This window comes from Bos taurus, chromosome 19 (assembly GCF_002263795.3).
Source record: "Bos taurus isolate L1 Dominette 01449 registration number 42190680 breed Hereford chromosome 19, ARS-UCD2.0, whole genome shotgun sequence".
Taxonomy (NCBI): Eukaryota; Metazoa; Chordata; class Mammalia; order Artiodactyla; family Bovidae; genus Bos; species Bos taurus.
The window spans coordinates 26,785,470-26,800,901 of record NC_037346.1 but is presented as its reverse complement, the minus strand read 5'-3'; the positions used below and the strand labels follow the sequence as shown (position 1 = coordinate 26,800,901).

Genomic DNA, 15,432 nt, shown 5'->3' with positions numbered 1-15,432 from the left:
AGAGAATATTCTGTGACACAAGAAGTTCATATTTCACTGTCCATAAATAAAGTTTTATTGGAACATAGTCACATTCATTTACACATTGCCTGTGGCTGCTTTTGTGCTACAACAGGAGTGTTGAATAGCTGTGACAAGAGTCAGTGTGGCCTCCAAAGCCTAACATATTATCAGACCCTTTCCTTAGGGGCTTCCCAGGTGGTGCAATGGTAAAGAATCCAACTGCCCATGCAGGAGACACAGGTTTGATCCCTGTATTGAAAAGATCCCCTGGAATAGGAAATGGTGACCCACTCCAGTATTCTTGCCTGGTGGGCTACAGTCCATGGGGGTCACATAAGAGCTGAACATGACTGAGTGACTCAGCGTGCACGCCTGCAAAGGCCCTTGGGCTCATAGGATACAGATGTAGGTGGTTTAATTGGGAAAGGAAATAACCTCAGCAGCAGGATGAATTTGAGCATACTCTGGGAGATAATGGAGGACAGAGAAGCGTGGTGTGCTACAGTCCTGGGGGTTGCAAAGTGTCAGATGCGACTTAGCAACTGAATAGCAACACAGAGTTGACTCATTGGAAAAGACTCTGATGCTGGGAGGGATTGCGGGCAGGAGGAGAAGGGGATGACAGAGGATGAGATGGCTGGATGGCATCACCGACTTGATGGACTTGAGTTTGAGTGAACTCCGGGAGTTGGTGATGGACAGGGAGGCCTGGCGTGCCGCAATTCACGGGTCGCCAAGAGTCGGACACGACTGAGGGACTGAACTGAACTGAACTGAAACTCAAGATGGAATTGTCATTCCCAGAGCTGATCTGCTGTCTGCCTATGGGGGGCGCCCTAGAGCTCAAATAGTGACGCTGTTCTCTATGTGGCTGGGCTTTAGGTATTCATAGGGCAGGTCAAGTTGCTCATTGCGGGCTGTAATTTCCCTTTCCAAGTTTTCCAGATCTGTTTGGAATTGGTTTAGTACAGATTTGGCCTTGGGGTCTGAGAAATACTTTTCTTTGTGATGCCCCAGAGGCACCTAAGAAAGAACAAAGGATCTAGTCAGTTTTGAGTTCAAAGGCAGAGACACCTAGAGCCTTGCCCTACTCTGCTGTTCCCTTCCAACTGTCATTTCCATTTCCCCAGAGTCCTCTCTTACCATGTCTGGCTGACGGCGACCCAGATGCCATGTGATGGCCATTTGAAGACAGGCTTGTCGGACATCAGGTAGTGAGCCCATCACTGTGGCCATTGTCACATCTTCCTTAGTGGTGGGTGGGGGCATCCGCATTGTGCAAGGGGCATTAGGGACCCAGGCATACCAGTCCAGCTGGGGGAAGAAACTGCAACCCTAGGATCCTAGTACTTAGGGTTTGAACCCCCATCTCTCCCATGGGCATCCCAAGTCCAAACACTTGCCTTCAGGGGTCTGGGCTTTCAGCACTCCATACCTGGCCCTGGTTGATGGCCCCATGCTGAGCAGTGCACGTGAAGACACACATGGTAAGGAAATGGCAGAGTTGATTCTGGGACTGGAAGGAGACAGGGAAGCCTGGGCAGAAAAGGAGCAGGATTTAGAGGCTGCAGTCTGAGAGGAGAGAAATAAAGGCCGATGTCTTCAGATGTCTAGATTTTAGAATTGATGGATGTTTGTTTAGTTCATTTATTCAAATATATTTGCATCAGACATGGGCTTCAACTCAGACTCAAGTAGTACAGTTGGGTTACTTAACCTCTCTGAACCTCAATTTCTTGACCTGTAAAATGTGAGTGATACCTATTTTATAAATGAGTTAATCACCTGGTATGGAACAAGTCTTCCAATAAGCAATTATTATTATTTTGGAAGGGTGGCGGGGGAGCTGAAAAGGTTTGAGTGATCAGAAACCCTTTGCCTCAAAAAGTGGTTGAGAATTTAGGGATGTTTCCTTCTGTTTGCAGACAGGGAATTGCAGGTGTCTAATTTATAATATGAAAGATAAGCAAAGTTATAGATTTACAATGTCACAGGCAAGAGAGGCTTTCTGCAAAGATTATGTTCAAGCCACTCAATTTATGGTGGAGGTGGGGCTCAGAGACCCAGTAATCCTGTCAGTTAAGGTGAACAAATGTAATCACTCCCTTTTTATAGATTAAAAAAAAATCAAAGACAAAAGAGATTAAACTGCTTGTAGAGCTTTCCTGGTGGCTCAGTGATAAAGAATCCACCTGCTGATGCAGGTGTGGGTTCATGGGTTCAGTTCACTGGGTGGGGAAGATCCCATGGTGAAGGAAATGTCAACCCACTCCAGTATCCTTGCCTGGGAAATCCCATGGACAGAGGAGCCTGGTGAGCTACAGTCTGGGCCATCTCATAAGAGTTGGACACGACTGAGCGGCTAAACAAACAACAGGACTGTGGTAATTGGGAAAAGGCAGAGGCTGACCTTGAACTTGGGTTCCTAACTGCTAATCTCAGGTTTGTTTTTATTTTAGCACATTTTTTTCTAAAAAGTCTTCTGAGAAAATGAGGCAAAGGTGAGCTGTGAGAATTGAGGGAGAGTGGATGAAAAGAGAATGAGAAGCACTTATTGGAGGCTAAAGTTGACATGTGGATGTTTATTTTCATTTTCCAAATGTAGATGCTGGGTGGGGAAAAGATGGCCAAGGAGAGGAGGAGGGGGTCTCCCGGGAGCCTGTGGAGCCCAGGGGACAGACTCAGATGTACTAGAGAAAGTTTGGTCCTGGAAGGGGCCCACCACCCCTGGAAGGGGGGTGGTGCAGCCACTGATGCTCCAGAGGGACACTCCCTCTTGAGGGCGAGTGTCAGGCTAGTGCTCACAGCACCCCCAGAGGCTGGCCATAGCAGCTTCCCAGTAAATATCTGTAGTTACCTCACAGAGGCAGAGATGTCAGTGTGAAATGTGAGGGACAGGGACGGAAGGAGGATTTGGAGCAGGCCATGCTGGCCTGTGTGTGTTAGAGGAGGAGGAAGCCAGGAAGAGCCAAGAAAGGCTGCTTCTTCCCCAGAGGATAGAATGCCAGTAGGGGTGCTAAAGGCAGTGACTTGATTGTGGGGGAGGCTGGATCAGCCAAAGCGACATGAGCCTCAAGGGGGCACTGACTTCAGGGTTGATACAAAGCCTGTAGAGCGTTGTGTTTACATCTAGAAATGACCTTGCACTGTGGTCATTGTGCAGTTGGCCTGGACTTTCTCTGTGTGTGCTGGACAGTGGGAGGCAGGAGAAGAAGAGGGAAAACAGAAGGGGTCATCATGGACTTTGGTGGACAACTGTTCCCATTTATGTCCTCAGGAAGGAATAGACACCCACGAGGAGAGAACGTGAGCCCCAGCAGGGCTTGGGAAGATCCCCCACTGTTCCTGGGGGGTGCCATGCTGTGGCAAGTTAGGGGAGGGGGTGAAAGTGAAGGATGATGGCCAGGGTCTCTGAGGAGGCCGATCCTTGGGCATTGGGAATTGTCCTGAGTCTTAGGAGGTGGAAATGGTATTCAGGTGTTTGAAGTGTGGAGGGCAGGGGGTGTGATGAGCGGGCGGGGTTCTGAACTCAGACTCTGCTCTGGGCAGAGTGTCTGAGGAGCTCCCATCTCTGGGAGGGATCTCACCTCGCTCCTGGGCCTGGCGCAGCCCCACCTCAGTGATCTCCCGACACCAGGCCTGCAGCTCAGGGTCCCCTTTTACAACGTCGTCCCCATGGTAGAAGAGGTGGACAATCCCCTCCACATACCTGCCCCGGGGAGAAGGGAGGTGAGCTCCTTAAGAGGAGAAGGCTCTGGCTTCTGACCTCTACACTTTTCCATGGTCTCTGGCCAGCTTACTGTTGCTGTGTCTGGGTATAGAGTCTTCTAGGCCTGCCTTTTGGGTCACTCCTAGCTGTTTCTACAAACTAGCCTAGAGAGGAAGGACACATGGGTCCTTAGTTCTAGGCATTCCCAGACATTGTTGAAAGCCTTTCTTTCTAACAAAACTGCTGATTTGTCCAGATCCCTGTCTTTGCATCCACAGCTTTCCCAATCTACGCTCTCTGTCCCCAGTCTGCTCCTCAGACCCCACCCACTGACTCCTCACGCTTCCTCATCTCTCCCCAGGATCCCTTCCTCTGCTTTTCCTGCCTGGACCTTCTTGTTTTCATGTTCCTTCTGCCCCATGCTGACCTTGGGACCAGAGCCCCACTCGCCTTCTCCCCACCTCACCCCCGCACCGACTCATTTCTTGGCTTCTCCCTCACCCACCGGGCAGTGATTTCCCAGAGCCGTAAAGCATCACAGGCGTAGAGAGCACCCGGGGTTCCCAGCAGGCGGCGATCAGCCAGATCGTCAAGAGGACAGAGGGAGCGGTAGGTCAGCTGAGCCAGGGCCCGGCGGAGCAAGTGCACATGGCCCCCTCCACCGGTGCTCACTGCCTGGGACAAGAGAGATGCAAGGCCTTGAGGAAGAAGCCAGTGCACAGTATATAAAGGGTTTTCAGATGTGGCATTTTCACATTTTAGAGACATGGATATAAAGGGCTCATAGGTTTAAGGGTCAGGACATTCATCCAGGTTGGTCTGGGATCTTGAAAGTGGCAAGAGATGGTAGAAAGTCAGACAGTGATGCAGCCCCACTCACTTTATCAAATATGCCTCCGTCTGAGATGAGCTGAGTCCGTGCCCTGGTGTTGATTTCCATCGTGTAGCGGATGTGTGGCATCAGGAGCTGGGAAGGGGGAGAATAGAGGGGGTCGATTATGGGGGACATGCTCAGGTCCTTCCTTGTAGGCAGCATGATGGCCTTCTCTTCTCTTGACGCTTTCCTCCCTTGACAGGCTGGTCTCTTCCTGTTTCCATGATCACACCATCTTATGATCTTGTCACCTCTGTGAGTCGTCATTCTCTCCAGCCACACTGACCTGGGTTTCACTTCAGCAGTCATTTTATATTTGTCCAAGGTACAGGAGCCTCTAAGTGTTGACCTTTCTCACCTCCTATCCTCATGTGATAACAGCAGCTGATTATAGGGTCTTTTGCCTTTTGTCTCAGGAGGCTACAGTGATGCTTACATGAGTGATGCCCTTGAATAGCAGCTGTTATTTATCTTGATGATTTCCACCTGGAGTGTAGGTGGCCTTTGAGAATCAGCCCCTTTTGATTTGCTTTTACTTTTTTTCTTCCCCTCTTTGGCTGTGTGGCATGTGGGATCTTAGTTCCCTGACCAGGGATCAAACCTGCAGCCCCTGCATTGTAAGCATGGAGTCTTAACCACTGGACCACCAGGGTCCCTAATTTGCTTTTTTTTTTTTAATACTACACATTTATTAAAAAGGTCAAAAGTTTAAAGAGACTAAACATATTGGTAAGGATATGGAAGCATTGGAAGTCCCAGACTCTTCTGGTAGGAATACAAAAGAAAACAACCATTTTAAATCATAGTATGTGCTGATGTGCTCAGTCACTTAGTCATGTCTAACTCTTTTCGACCCCATGGACCATAGCCCACCTGGCTCCTCTGTCCATGGGATTTTCCAGGCAAGAATACTGGAGTGGGTTGCCATTTCCTACTCCACGGCTGATTTGCTTTTATACTCTGTCATCCTCACAGCTTAAATTAGTCTCTCTACTTATTTCCAAAGTCACACCTCCATCCCCTGGTTGCTTCATTGTCAGGTTTTGAGGGGTAGAGTTGGGTACCTTCAGTGAGGAGGAGCCATACTGTGCCACCTGTGTAAGCAGCAGAGGTGAAGTGAAAGTCACTCAGTCATGTCTGACTCTTTGCAACCTCACGGTCTATACAGTCCATGGAATTCTCCAGGCCTGAATACTGGAGTGGGTCGCTGTTCCCTTCTCCATGGGATCTTCCCAACCCAGGGATCGAACCCAGGTCTCCTGCATTGCAGGCGGATTCTTTCCCAGCTGAGCCACCAGGGCAGAGAGGCTGTCATCAAATCTCCTCCCACCCCAAATTAGGCAGTTAGACTCCCTCTATTTTGCAAGCTTTTCAAGAAATAGCTTTTCCTTAGCTATTAAAAAAGGCCATCTGATCTTCCATGCATTTCTTTTTATCTCAGACCTTTTTGTTTTCATTTCCACCCAGTTTATGTACAGATTTCACAAAGGGTTGATATTTATCTAAGTAGTTGTTGCTGGAGACTTCAGAATGAGCCAGAGAGAACTATGGGGTCAGAAGGCCAAAGCAGCTCACACTGGACTGAAACTTCAGAAAGTTCATGAAAGAGTGTCATAGAAAGCCCAACATCCACTTGAGAGGAGAAGCCTGAGGACAAACAATTCTTAATAATAATCGGGACCTCCTTGATGGTCCTGTGGCTAACAATCCGCCTGCCGATTCAGGGGACACTGGTTTGATCCCTGGTCCAAGAACTAAGATCCTACATGCCAGGGGGACAACTAAGCCATATGCCAACTACTGAGCCTGAGCTCTAGAGCCCACAAGCTGCAGCTGCTGAAGCCCACTTGCCCTAGAGCCCGTCCTCCACAACAAGAGAAGCCACTGCAGTGAGAAGCCCACGCACCGTAACTAGAAAGTAGCCCCCACTCACCACAACTAGAGGGAGCCTGTGCACAGCAATGAAGACCCAGCACAGCCCCTCCAAAAAAGGTAATAATAATAAAAATTGCAAGAACTAATTTTTTTCTAGCTTTTAGCCTGTGTCATGCTATTAGGTCATTTTATCCTTTAGCAGCCCCACCATGGTGTTCCTTTTGTCTCCTTTTAGACATGAGGACACTGAGCTCACACCTGTACAAAGGTTAGGACTCAGGATTCAGGCCTTGGCAGTCTGAATCCAGAGCCTGCACAGATCACCTCTGGGACATTGGCCAGCTTGGCTCTCCTCTGTGTGCTGATAACAGTGCAGCTCTTTGACATGATGTTGCTCTGGGAGTGGAGACAGGTGGGCACAGGGCTCAACTCGTAAAGGGGGGATATTTTCAGTGTGAAAAGAGGCTTAGCCTATCCAAGGTGAGCAGAAGATAGTGGTGTAGGAGCACCATGAGATGAGTAAAATCCAAGATTCTGCTCATCACACTGGACTCCGTCTTGTCGGTGCCACCCCAGCCTCCCGAGAGGCCACAGCTACTGCTGGCCAGGCTTTAAAGGACCTGGCAGGCCCCCGGCTGAAGTACAGTTCAGTCCTTCTCCCTGCAAGGTCCTCACCTGTGTGTCCTGCCAACACTTCTGATTCCATGAACCTCAAACAATCTCATCTTCGCTTCCCAGCTGGCTTCTTTCCTGGCTTTCCTGTTTCTGACAATTGCTCTGGTTCATATACTTGTTTCATATGCATATGTTCATATGCAGTTTTGTCCCTTTTGCCTTGTTCTCTATATCTAAAATGTCATCAAGATTTTGAGGACATTTTTAAGCAAGCATGAGCCTTATGTTGCTGCTGTCAGCTGAGCAGTAGATGCTGAGCTCACTCTTTTATAAAATTATAGGATTTCTAGATCAGTCTCCCACAACCACCCTTAGGCTCCTGAGTGTTGTAGAAGCTTAGACCTCTGACTTTTCTGTCTGTGCTCTGATACCCAGGCTTGCTGCAGCTACTGTTGCTTCCCTTCCCCAAGTCTGATGATTATTATTTTTTTTAGCTGAGCCATGTGGCATGTGGGATCTTAATTCCCAGACCAGGGATCGAACCTGTACCCCCTGCATTGGAAGTGTGGTGTCTTAACCAGTGGATGGCCAGGGAAGTCCTTGATTTTTTTTTTTTTTTTAATTCTGTCACCACCTTGCCAACACATGTCTTTCTCCATTTTTCTCCTGGGCTGGGATAAGCACCCTGTTAGGCCACTCTCCTCGCCTCTTGCTCTGTTCCTACTTAGCACTCTCAATTGGGGTGGAACGTTCTCTATCAGTATTCTAGTGTTTACCAGCTGTCTCGTGACTTCAAATTCTAGGTCCAGGTATTGTTCTCTGGGTAGTTCTTATGGGCACCACCACGTGGTGCCCATAAGAACTTTCTGGCTAAATCATAAGTCTACTAAGGCAAGAACAAGGCTTTTGTTTTACTGGCAATATTCTGGCTATACTCTGGGCCCATTGCTAGATTGTCAGATCTGAGAATCTCAGAGGGTTCCTTTGTAATATGTCCTGAAGAAATGTTAAGTGACTCAATTAAAACACAAGTCTCAAAATATTGATACAGTCTTTCTTTCTTCTGTTCTCCCATCTTTTACAAAGTGATAAAATTTTTTTGCTGCTATAATATATGATGAGGCTTCCCAGGTGGTGCTAGTGATAAAGAACCTGCCTGCCAGTGCAGGAGGTGTAAAAGTCCTGGTTCGATCCCTGGTTCAGGAAAATCCCCCAGAGGAGGGCATGGCAACCCACTCCAGTATTCTTGCCTGGAGAATCCCATGGACAGAGGAGCCTGGCGGGCTACATTCTATAGGGCTGCAAAGAGTCAGAAATGACTGAAGCAACTTAGCATGCACACATGCAGTATCATATGATATTGGCCTCTTTCCTTTCTTTGGGGTCTGAATGAAGTAGGACGTGGAGGGTAGAGGTGGTACCTTGAAGACAGGGTGCAGCCCTGGGAGGCACCTCATGGTGGCCACAGCGATGACCTCAGCCAGCAGATGGGTGTTGAGCAGATGGTATTGGAGCTGATGCAGTTGGAAATCTGAATTTCGGACCCAGGTCTTTGCCAGGAGCCAGGCAAGTGGAGGATCCGAGGGCAGGAACAATGGGGGGGTCGGGGAGATGGGGCTGGGAGGCTGGATCTGGGAAAAAGAAATTAAGCCTTCATTTAATTCCCACTTTATGTGTGACCTTATGGTCAGCCATCTTGGGGAAACAGATGAGTAAGTACGATTTTTGCCATCCAGGAGGTTGTAATCTAGAGGATTAGGAGGAGGAAGAATGAGGCCCCTTCCACCCTGCCTCTCACTGCTGTGGCACCATGCACTCATCATGGTCTTCAGGGTGAATGCAGGGGGTCTGAAGCAGGGAGTCCAGTGAGGAGGTCCTGATGGTGGTTTGGGAGAAATGTGATGGGGGTCTGAGTTATGGTGGGGGATGGAAGGGGAAGCTGGGTGTATGAGATAATTGACAGGGTTTGTTAAACTGACTATTGAGAACAGTGGGAGAAAAGAGAGTGGACTGAGGGATTAATTAGTGACTCTTAAAATGTGTTCCCAGTCTTGAAGCATCCACGTCACTTTGGAATTTAGAAAAGCAAATTCTCGGTCCCCATCCCAGATGGACTGTATCAGAAAGTCTCAGGCTGGGACCCAGCAAACTGTGTTTTAACAAGTCCTCTAGGTCATTCTGAGGCACACTGCAGTTCAAGAACCACTGGGTATAGGATGAGAACTCCAAAAGGCCATTATGACTCTTGAACAAGTCCTTCCAGTTGGGTGAGTCAGGAAAAACCGGGCTGTAAGCAGAGTGACATGAGGACAGGTCTCACTGTGTGAGGATGGAGCTTGGGAGCCAAGAACCAGGGGGCTGGGTCATCAGGTGCAGAGGTGGAGGTGAACAGCAGCAGAGTTGGGAGGGGGTGCCTGGGGCACCTCACCTGGATGACCATGGGTAGCAGCTTCCCACTGGGGTCCATCTTGAGCATGACGAGGGGGGCAGCCAGGTACTGCTTCTCTCCTCGGATCACATTGGCTGGAATTCCGTCCAGGAGGATGAAATCAGCCTCAAACAGGGAACCGTTCTGGGGAAAGGAGGAATGTATCCATCCTTTGTTAAAGTCTAACCCAAGAGGGCAGGGGCAAAGGGGGAAGACATTTCAAGACATTTATCTTGATTCTTGCCATCATCCTGTGTCAGTTACGGAGTCTTATTGGCAGAACCAGAGCATCTGGCCTGATTCCTCTCATTTTAAGTGACAAACAGCCTAATGAAGGTAGATGTCTTGTGCAGGTCCGGTTTCAGAACGGGTCTGCCCAGTCCAGTGTGCACACTGGCCTCTTGTCCAGATGGCCAGGCCCCTACCCCACCATCCTGCAGTGATCTGCTCCCTGTGTTCAGCTGTCACCAGCTCAGCAAACGCTCTTTCACTCCTCCAAAACTCACCTCCTGTGTCAAGGAATCCGCAGAGGCTGCCCTGCCAGCACTGCTGCCCAGTCCAGTGCACACATGCCCATGACATGCTCACATCTGGCCTTGCTCATCATCCTCATATTGCAGCTCACCTCCTCCAAACCCAAGTAACCTCCACAGTTCTCCCCCACAGTTCTACCCCCCTGATGGCACATTTTCCATCTTTCTTCCTCCCTTTGGACACTGGTGTCCAGGGCACTGATGTCAACCAGGAGACGACATTGTCCCTTGTAACACCACTGGCCCTGTCTGTGCCCTGGGGCTCCATTCTGTTTCTCCTCCATGCTGGGAGCTCCTCAGAGTTTTCCCTACATACTGTATCACCTCTAGTTTTTTCCAGCACTGGAGTCTGGACCAAGTGTTACCACAGCCTCCCTTCCTCAACTCATCTTTGGTCCTTCCCCTTCACCACTTCTGGCTGCACTGCCAAGGTGAGAAAGCACAGGGTGGGAGGGATACCTGGAGTTCTCTCTCCAGCTGGGCCCGTAGCTCCTCCATCCCCGAGGGCAGCACCAGCCGGGAGGGCAGAGAGGTGCAGCGTCTCAACAGCATGGGGTTGGCGCCATTGAGAAACTGGTAGCCAAACAACTCATCGTCCCGCCAGCACTGGTGAACCTTCTCTGTGAGGTCAGGATGGAGTGGAGTGGAGGAGGAGGTTTACACGGTCGGGATGTCCCTCCTCCAGGCCCTACCCCAGCAATGTAGGCATGTGACCACCCCATATCCAGTCCCTATCTTTTAATCTTGAGGCCTCTGAGAAATGACCCAGCACAATATAGTCTCATCTGTGAAACACTTATGAGGGACTGTGGAGTGTGAAGGTCGGGACATCAAGAGAGGCCATCAACAGGTTATAGAGACATGGGGAACCACTGACCAGCCAGGGGGCTCTTCTGGCCCCAGAAGATGAGATCAAAATCCTCCAGACTGGTCCAGGAGCTCAGGAGGGTGTAAACACGTTTGAGGACCATCTCCAGAGCCCTAGAACAGGAATCAGGGCATGAACCCACTTGCCCATCCCTGAGCCCCTCACCATCTACCACCATTTTTTAGACCTCCCGGCCCTTTCGCCACTCTGAATTACAAGCCTGTTCTCACCCCGCCTTCAGTGTCCACTCAAAGTCCAGCCTCTTCTCCTCGTGGAATCTCATATTTGCAGGTAGATCGTCTTCAGAGCCTGCAGCTATTGTCAGAGGTAACCCTTCCTTCCAGGTGGCCCAGCTAGGAAATGGGGACAAGGCTTCAGGAAGGGTGCCCAGGTCAGTAGTGGGGGTGGGGTCAGGGAAGGGGGATACCACTGAGAGGCCCTGTGGGTGGGTGGTCACCGGTATATCTTATGTCTTTCTTTCAGCTCCTTCTCTCGATGTCTCTGGAACACGTCCAATGCATTGTTTCCTGCCAGGCGGGCTGTGGAGACGTTAAGACAATTGGCCACAGTCTTTGTGGTCCTGGGCTCTCCCCCGCTTGTCTTCATCTTCCTTTCAGCAGTCATGGGCCCTGCTCTGTTGCTTTTATCTCTGGCCTTGCATCACTCCATTGATTTCTGAGACACATTTACTTTGTCATTGCCAACTGTGTACTCTGGGTTTTGTTAATCTCAACCCTCATCTCTTGCCTTGAGACAGTCTCACGTTTGACATCTTTTCTTGTCCATTAACTTGCCTTTCCCCACTTGATCCTATTTCATCAGTATCTATTGTTGGAAAAATCACTGTAATTAAGGTGATAAAGTCTTGTGAATCCCTTGCAGTCCAGTGGTTAAGACTCTGCAAGTCCATTGCAGGGGGCACAGGTTCAATCCCTGGTTGAGGAACTAAAATCCCACATGCTGAGCAGTGTAGCCAAAAAAAAAAAAGGCGGGGGGTTAAGTCTTAGTCACCCATATGCCCTTACCTGTTTTCTTCTGTATATTGCCTTGGTTAATTTCATATGTGCTGAACCTCACCTACCACACCTCAGCCGTCTTTGGAAAGCTATGAGGAACAGCTCTTTGCTTTCTTTCTCTGATTTCACTCTGTTGAGACCCTCAGAGTCTATTATCACCTTGTTCCTGCTCTTAGCTGCATATTTACTCACTGGTGTCAAAGTGATGTCTTTCTATCCTTACTTGCCCTGGCCTGCATTTTCCTCTGTGATCATCTCTCTTACTATTTCCCATGGTAATAGATTCTGTATTGGCTGTCCTCATTCACCCCCACCCGCTGTCAGTGTGCACCCTGTCCCTCATGGTTTGCTTCCATGTTTTTCCAACCAAACCAGCTCTCCAAGTCACATTGTTTATTATTTCCCATAGCTGTCTCCTCTCAGGGTCGCCTCCATCCACTATTCCACATGCTACATGTACTTGCCCTGCCCCAACTTGTTCTTCATCCCATACAGATCTCCTTTCTGCTTTTACTTCGGCACTTCTGTTTTCCATCATTGCTGCGACTCCCATCCCCTGCCCTCATCTTCTTGGAGGGTGGGATCTACACCTGAACTTATGTCCCTGTCCAGCTCCACTTGCAGCCTTTTTTTTCCTGTGTATAAATTTGGCATTTTATAACTTTGCAGTGTCCTGCCTTCTCCACACTTGCTGAACGCTCACTTTCCTCAAGGCCCTCTGACCTTCCTCAGCTCCCCATCCCACCCTTTCCCATCTGTTCTCCAGGACCGTGCACCCCTCCTTCCGACACTGCCCCTCACCGGTGGCCTCTGGCAGGCACAGCACGCCGTCACCCTGCACCCAGCGGTAGCACGGGAACGCGGCCTCCTCGCAGGCTCCAGGGCCCCGCACCGTGATGCGGTCGCAGAACCACGCGTCCTCCACCAGGGAGTGGTGTTTGCGCAACTTCACGAACTGCAACGGCCCCAGGTCCTCCGGAACTTCGTGTTCAAACTCCTCCTTCTGTGGGACCAGAACCCAGAGACAGTAGCAGGGTTCCAGGAAAGGCCGTTTTGCCGGGGTGGGTGGGGGGTAAGTAATGCGGTGGAGATAAGAGAGGAGGGGACCTTTGTGTAGCCTCGGTTGGCCAGGCCTCTAAATACAGCATTCCTCGTTCTGCCTCCGGACGCTTGCGCGGTGGGTCTCACCCCTATCGCACCGGCAGAATGAGGGAGCCCGGCGCGTGGCCCGCAGTGTCTTGAATTGATGTCCTAGCATCAGCACCTCAATCGGTCATTTAACTGAGCTCCCCCCGCGCCCTCCTTACTAGGAGCATCCCGCTTGACTTCAGATCCTATACTGACACTGGCACGGGTCACTTGAAGGAGTTGGAAACTGTGAGGACCAGGGCCGTCAGGGAGGGAGAAGGGTGTGCACCCTGCCTGGACCCTGGCTCCCGATCCTCTCCGCCCAGGCACCGGCGGCCCAACACCTGAAAGCCCCAGAGGACATGGTCCTGCCGTCGTTTCGCCCCCTATCCCGCCCCCTCGCCGGCCTCCCGCGTCCCAGCTCGCCCGCTGACCTGGCCCCGCGCCGGCCGCAGCTGCAGCTCCAGCTCCGTTTCCCCGCGCGCCCCGACCAGCCACAGCTGCACGCGGTTGTGCGAGCCGGCGAAGAGCGAGGCCCCGGTGGCCACGAGGATGCGGTAGCGGCCCATGGCCACCCCGGCTGCTGAAGCGAGGGGAGCCGGGTCCGTGCGCGCTTCTCGAGGCCGCCCGGGGCCGCCGGCAGGTGTCGAGGAGCCTCAGGGCCGGTCCCGGGCCTTTAAAGATGGGCCCGTGTCCCCGCCCTCCTCACCACATTCAGGCGTTCCCAGTCTCCGCCCCAGACTAGCCCGAACCTGCGAGCCGCCGAAGAGCCGGCTGTGGGGAAGAGCCGCGCCTCCCGGCCCGAGCGCAGCTGCGAGGGAGATAAAGGGGCCCCGGCCTGGGGAAGCCGAGAGGACGGATGTGCCCGAGTTTCTCCTCCCGAGGAGGTCAGGGGCCTCGGGGTTGAAGGGAGCAGGACGAGGACACTCCCCGAGGTCGCCGGGACTTTTGGGGAGCTTGAAGGAAGAGGGAGTGTGTCAGTCTTCCAAACGGAGGAGAAAGTCCCTGCATTTGTGGGCTGGGACCTGGGGAAGACCTTGGGCCGAGCCCTGGAAGGTCGACCTGGGTGGCTGCGCTGGGACATTCCTGGAGAGTGGGCTTCTCTGGACCCAGTGCAGCCCAGTCAGTCTTCAGTTTCTGATTGCTACCTGATTTGAGCGCAGTCCTTCAATAAATGACCAGAGTTTCCCCAGGTTGCCTAAAACTTGGAAAAGTAACAGCTGAGAGACTTGCTCCTCACCCCACCCCCAACCTCGTGTCAAACATGGCTGGGTTAGGACACCCCCCCCACAAACACATACACATCAGATACTGCATGCTATGCATGTTAAGTCGCTTCAGTCGTGTCCCACCAGGCTCCTCTGTCCCAGGGATTCTCCAGGCAAGAATACTGAAGCGGGTTGCCATTTTCTTCTCCAGGGGGGCTTCCGGACCCAGGGATCCAACCCGCATCACTTTATGTTTCCTGCATTGGCAGATGGGTTTTTTACCGCTAGCGCCACGTGCCAACCCCTTCAGATACTGAGGGAGGCCTAACTGAGGCAGGGCGGTGAGAGCTTCCTTTTGTCCTGTCTTCATAGTGGGTGCAGAGAATGTTAGGGACCCAGGTGTGAAGGTGCGATGTGGAGCCACTTAGGGACCCAGCATCCTTGGCCGATTCCCATGGACTTTGTCCCTCCAGAATGAATACAGCCTCTTTCTCTTCTATATGTTCCAGGTACATTTTTATTCTGGCCTCACTGACCCTGGCGGAGAAGGCAATGGCACCCCACTCCAGTACTCTTGCCTGGAAAATCCCATGGACAGAGGAGCCTGGAAGGCTGCAGTCCGTGGGGTCGCTGAGGGTCGAACAGGACTGAGCGACATCACTTTCACTTTTCACTTTCATGCATTGGAGAAGGAAATGGCAACCCACTCCAGCATTCTTGCCTGGAGAATCCCAGGGACGGGGGAGCCTGGTGGGCTGCCATCTATGGGGTCGCACAGAGTCGGACACGACTAAAGTGACTTAGCAGCAGCAGCACTGACCCTGGTGCTTGCTTTCCCCACAAGAATCCAATTTTCTCCTAAAAAACTCAGGTGTAAAGTTCTTATTAGTCATGACTTTCTACTTTTTTCATTTTCCCCCTTGTCTTTATCCCACTTTGAGCACACACCCCCACCCCCACTGTCTCCTGGTCGTTTGTGGCACTCAGGGCCAGAAACTGGGGAACCAGGGAGCAGGAGGATGATTCAGGGCTCAGGCTTTAGCACCCACCCAGGAAGCCTCTTGCTGGTCCCTACCCAAGTCTTCTTGGCCCTAGTCTTTATAAGCATTTGGCTCACAGTGGACGTGCTTGACAGCCTGGGCTAGGCCAGGGCAAGGTAAACCTGCTTTCTTGAG

At 51.3% G+C, this 15,432-nt stretch overlaps 1 protein-coding gene and 1 long non-coding RNA gene across 6 annotated transcripts in view; one reads left to right on the top strand and one right to left on the bottom strand.

The window, feature by feature from the left end:
* The window catches only part of LOC112442630 (uncharacterized), a 141,472-nt gene that overhangs the window by 1,471 nt on the left and 124,569 nt on the right, over positions 1 to 15,432 (top strand). For all 3 annotated transcript variants that reach the window (XR_009491687.1, XR_009491686.1, XR_003030836.2), the window contains exon 2: positions 1,134 to 1,214. This is a non-coding gene — a long non-coding RNA (uncharacterized lncRNA). The remainder of the gene's footprint in view (positions 1 to 1,133; positions 1,215 to 15,432) is intronic.
* ALOX12 (arachidonate 12-lipoxygenase, 12S type) lies at positions 26 to 13,697 on the bottom strand. Of its 3 annotated transcripts, NM_001192336.1 has the most exons (14): positions 13,484 to 13,618; positions 12,723 to 12,924; positions 11,363 to 11,444; positions 11,136 to 11,258; positions 10,915 to 11,018; positions 10,497 to 10,657; positions 9,505 to 9,648; positions 8,498 to 8,707; positions 4,593 to 4,679; positions 4,218 to 4,387; positions 3,591 to 3,712; positions 1,439 to 1,539; positions 1,147 to 1,317; positions 485 to 1,026 (listed from the first exon to the last, which is right to left on the bottom strand). In NM_001192336.1, the coding sequence occupies exons 1-14, from the start codon at positions 13,616 to 13,618 to the stop codon at positions 847 to 849; spliced, it is 1,992 nt and encodes a 663-aa protein (NP_001179265.1). In that variant the 3' UTR covers positions 485 to 846. The 3 variants fall into 3 exon arrangements, with proteins under 3 accessions (XP_010814200.1, NP_001179265.1, XP_005220252.1); XM_010815898.4 differs by lacking the exon at positions 1,147 to 1,317 and having other exon boundaries at positions 26 to 1,026; positions 13,484 to 13,697; XM_005220195.5 differs by lacking the exon at positions 485 to 1,026 and having other exon boundaries at positions 1,232 to 1,317; positions 1,407 to 1,539; positions 13,484 to 13,697.

Coding starts and splice junctions, on each gene's coding strand:
- ALOX12 (NM_001192336.1), bottom strand. CDS start 13,618: ATGGGCCGCTACCGCATCCTCGTGGCCACCGGGGCCTCGCTCTTCGCC. Junction 11,019..11,135: donor GAGTGGACACTGAAGGCGGG/GTGAGAACAGGC, acceptor TTCCTGTTCTAG/GGCTCTGGAGATGGTCCTCA. Junction 9,649..10,496: donor AGCTGGAGAGAGAACTCCAG/GTATCCCTCCCA, acceptor TCCTTTCCCCAG/AACGGTTCCCTGTTTGAGGC.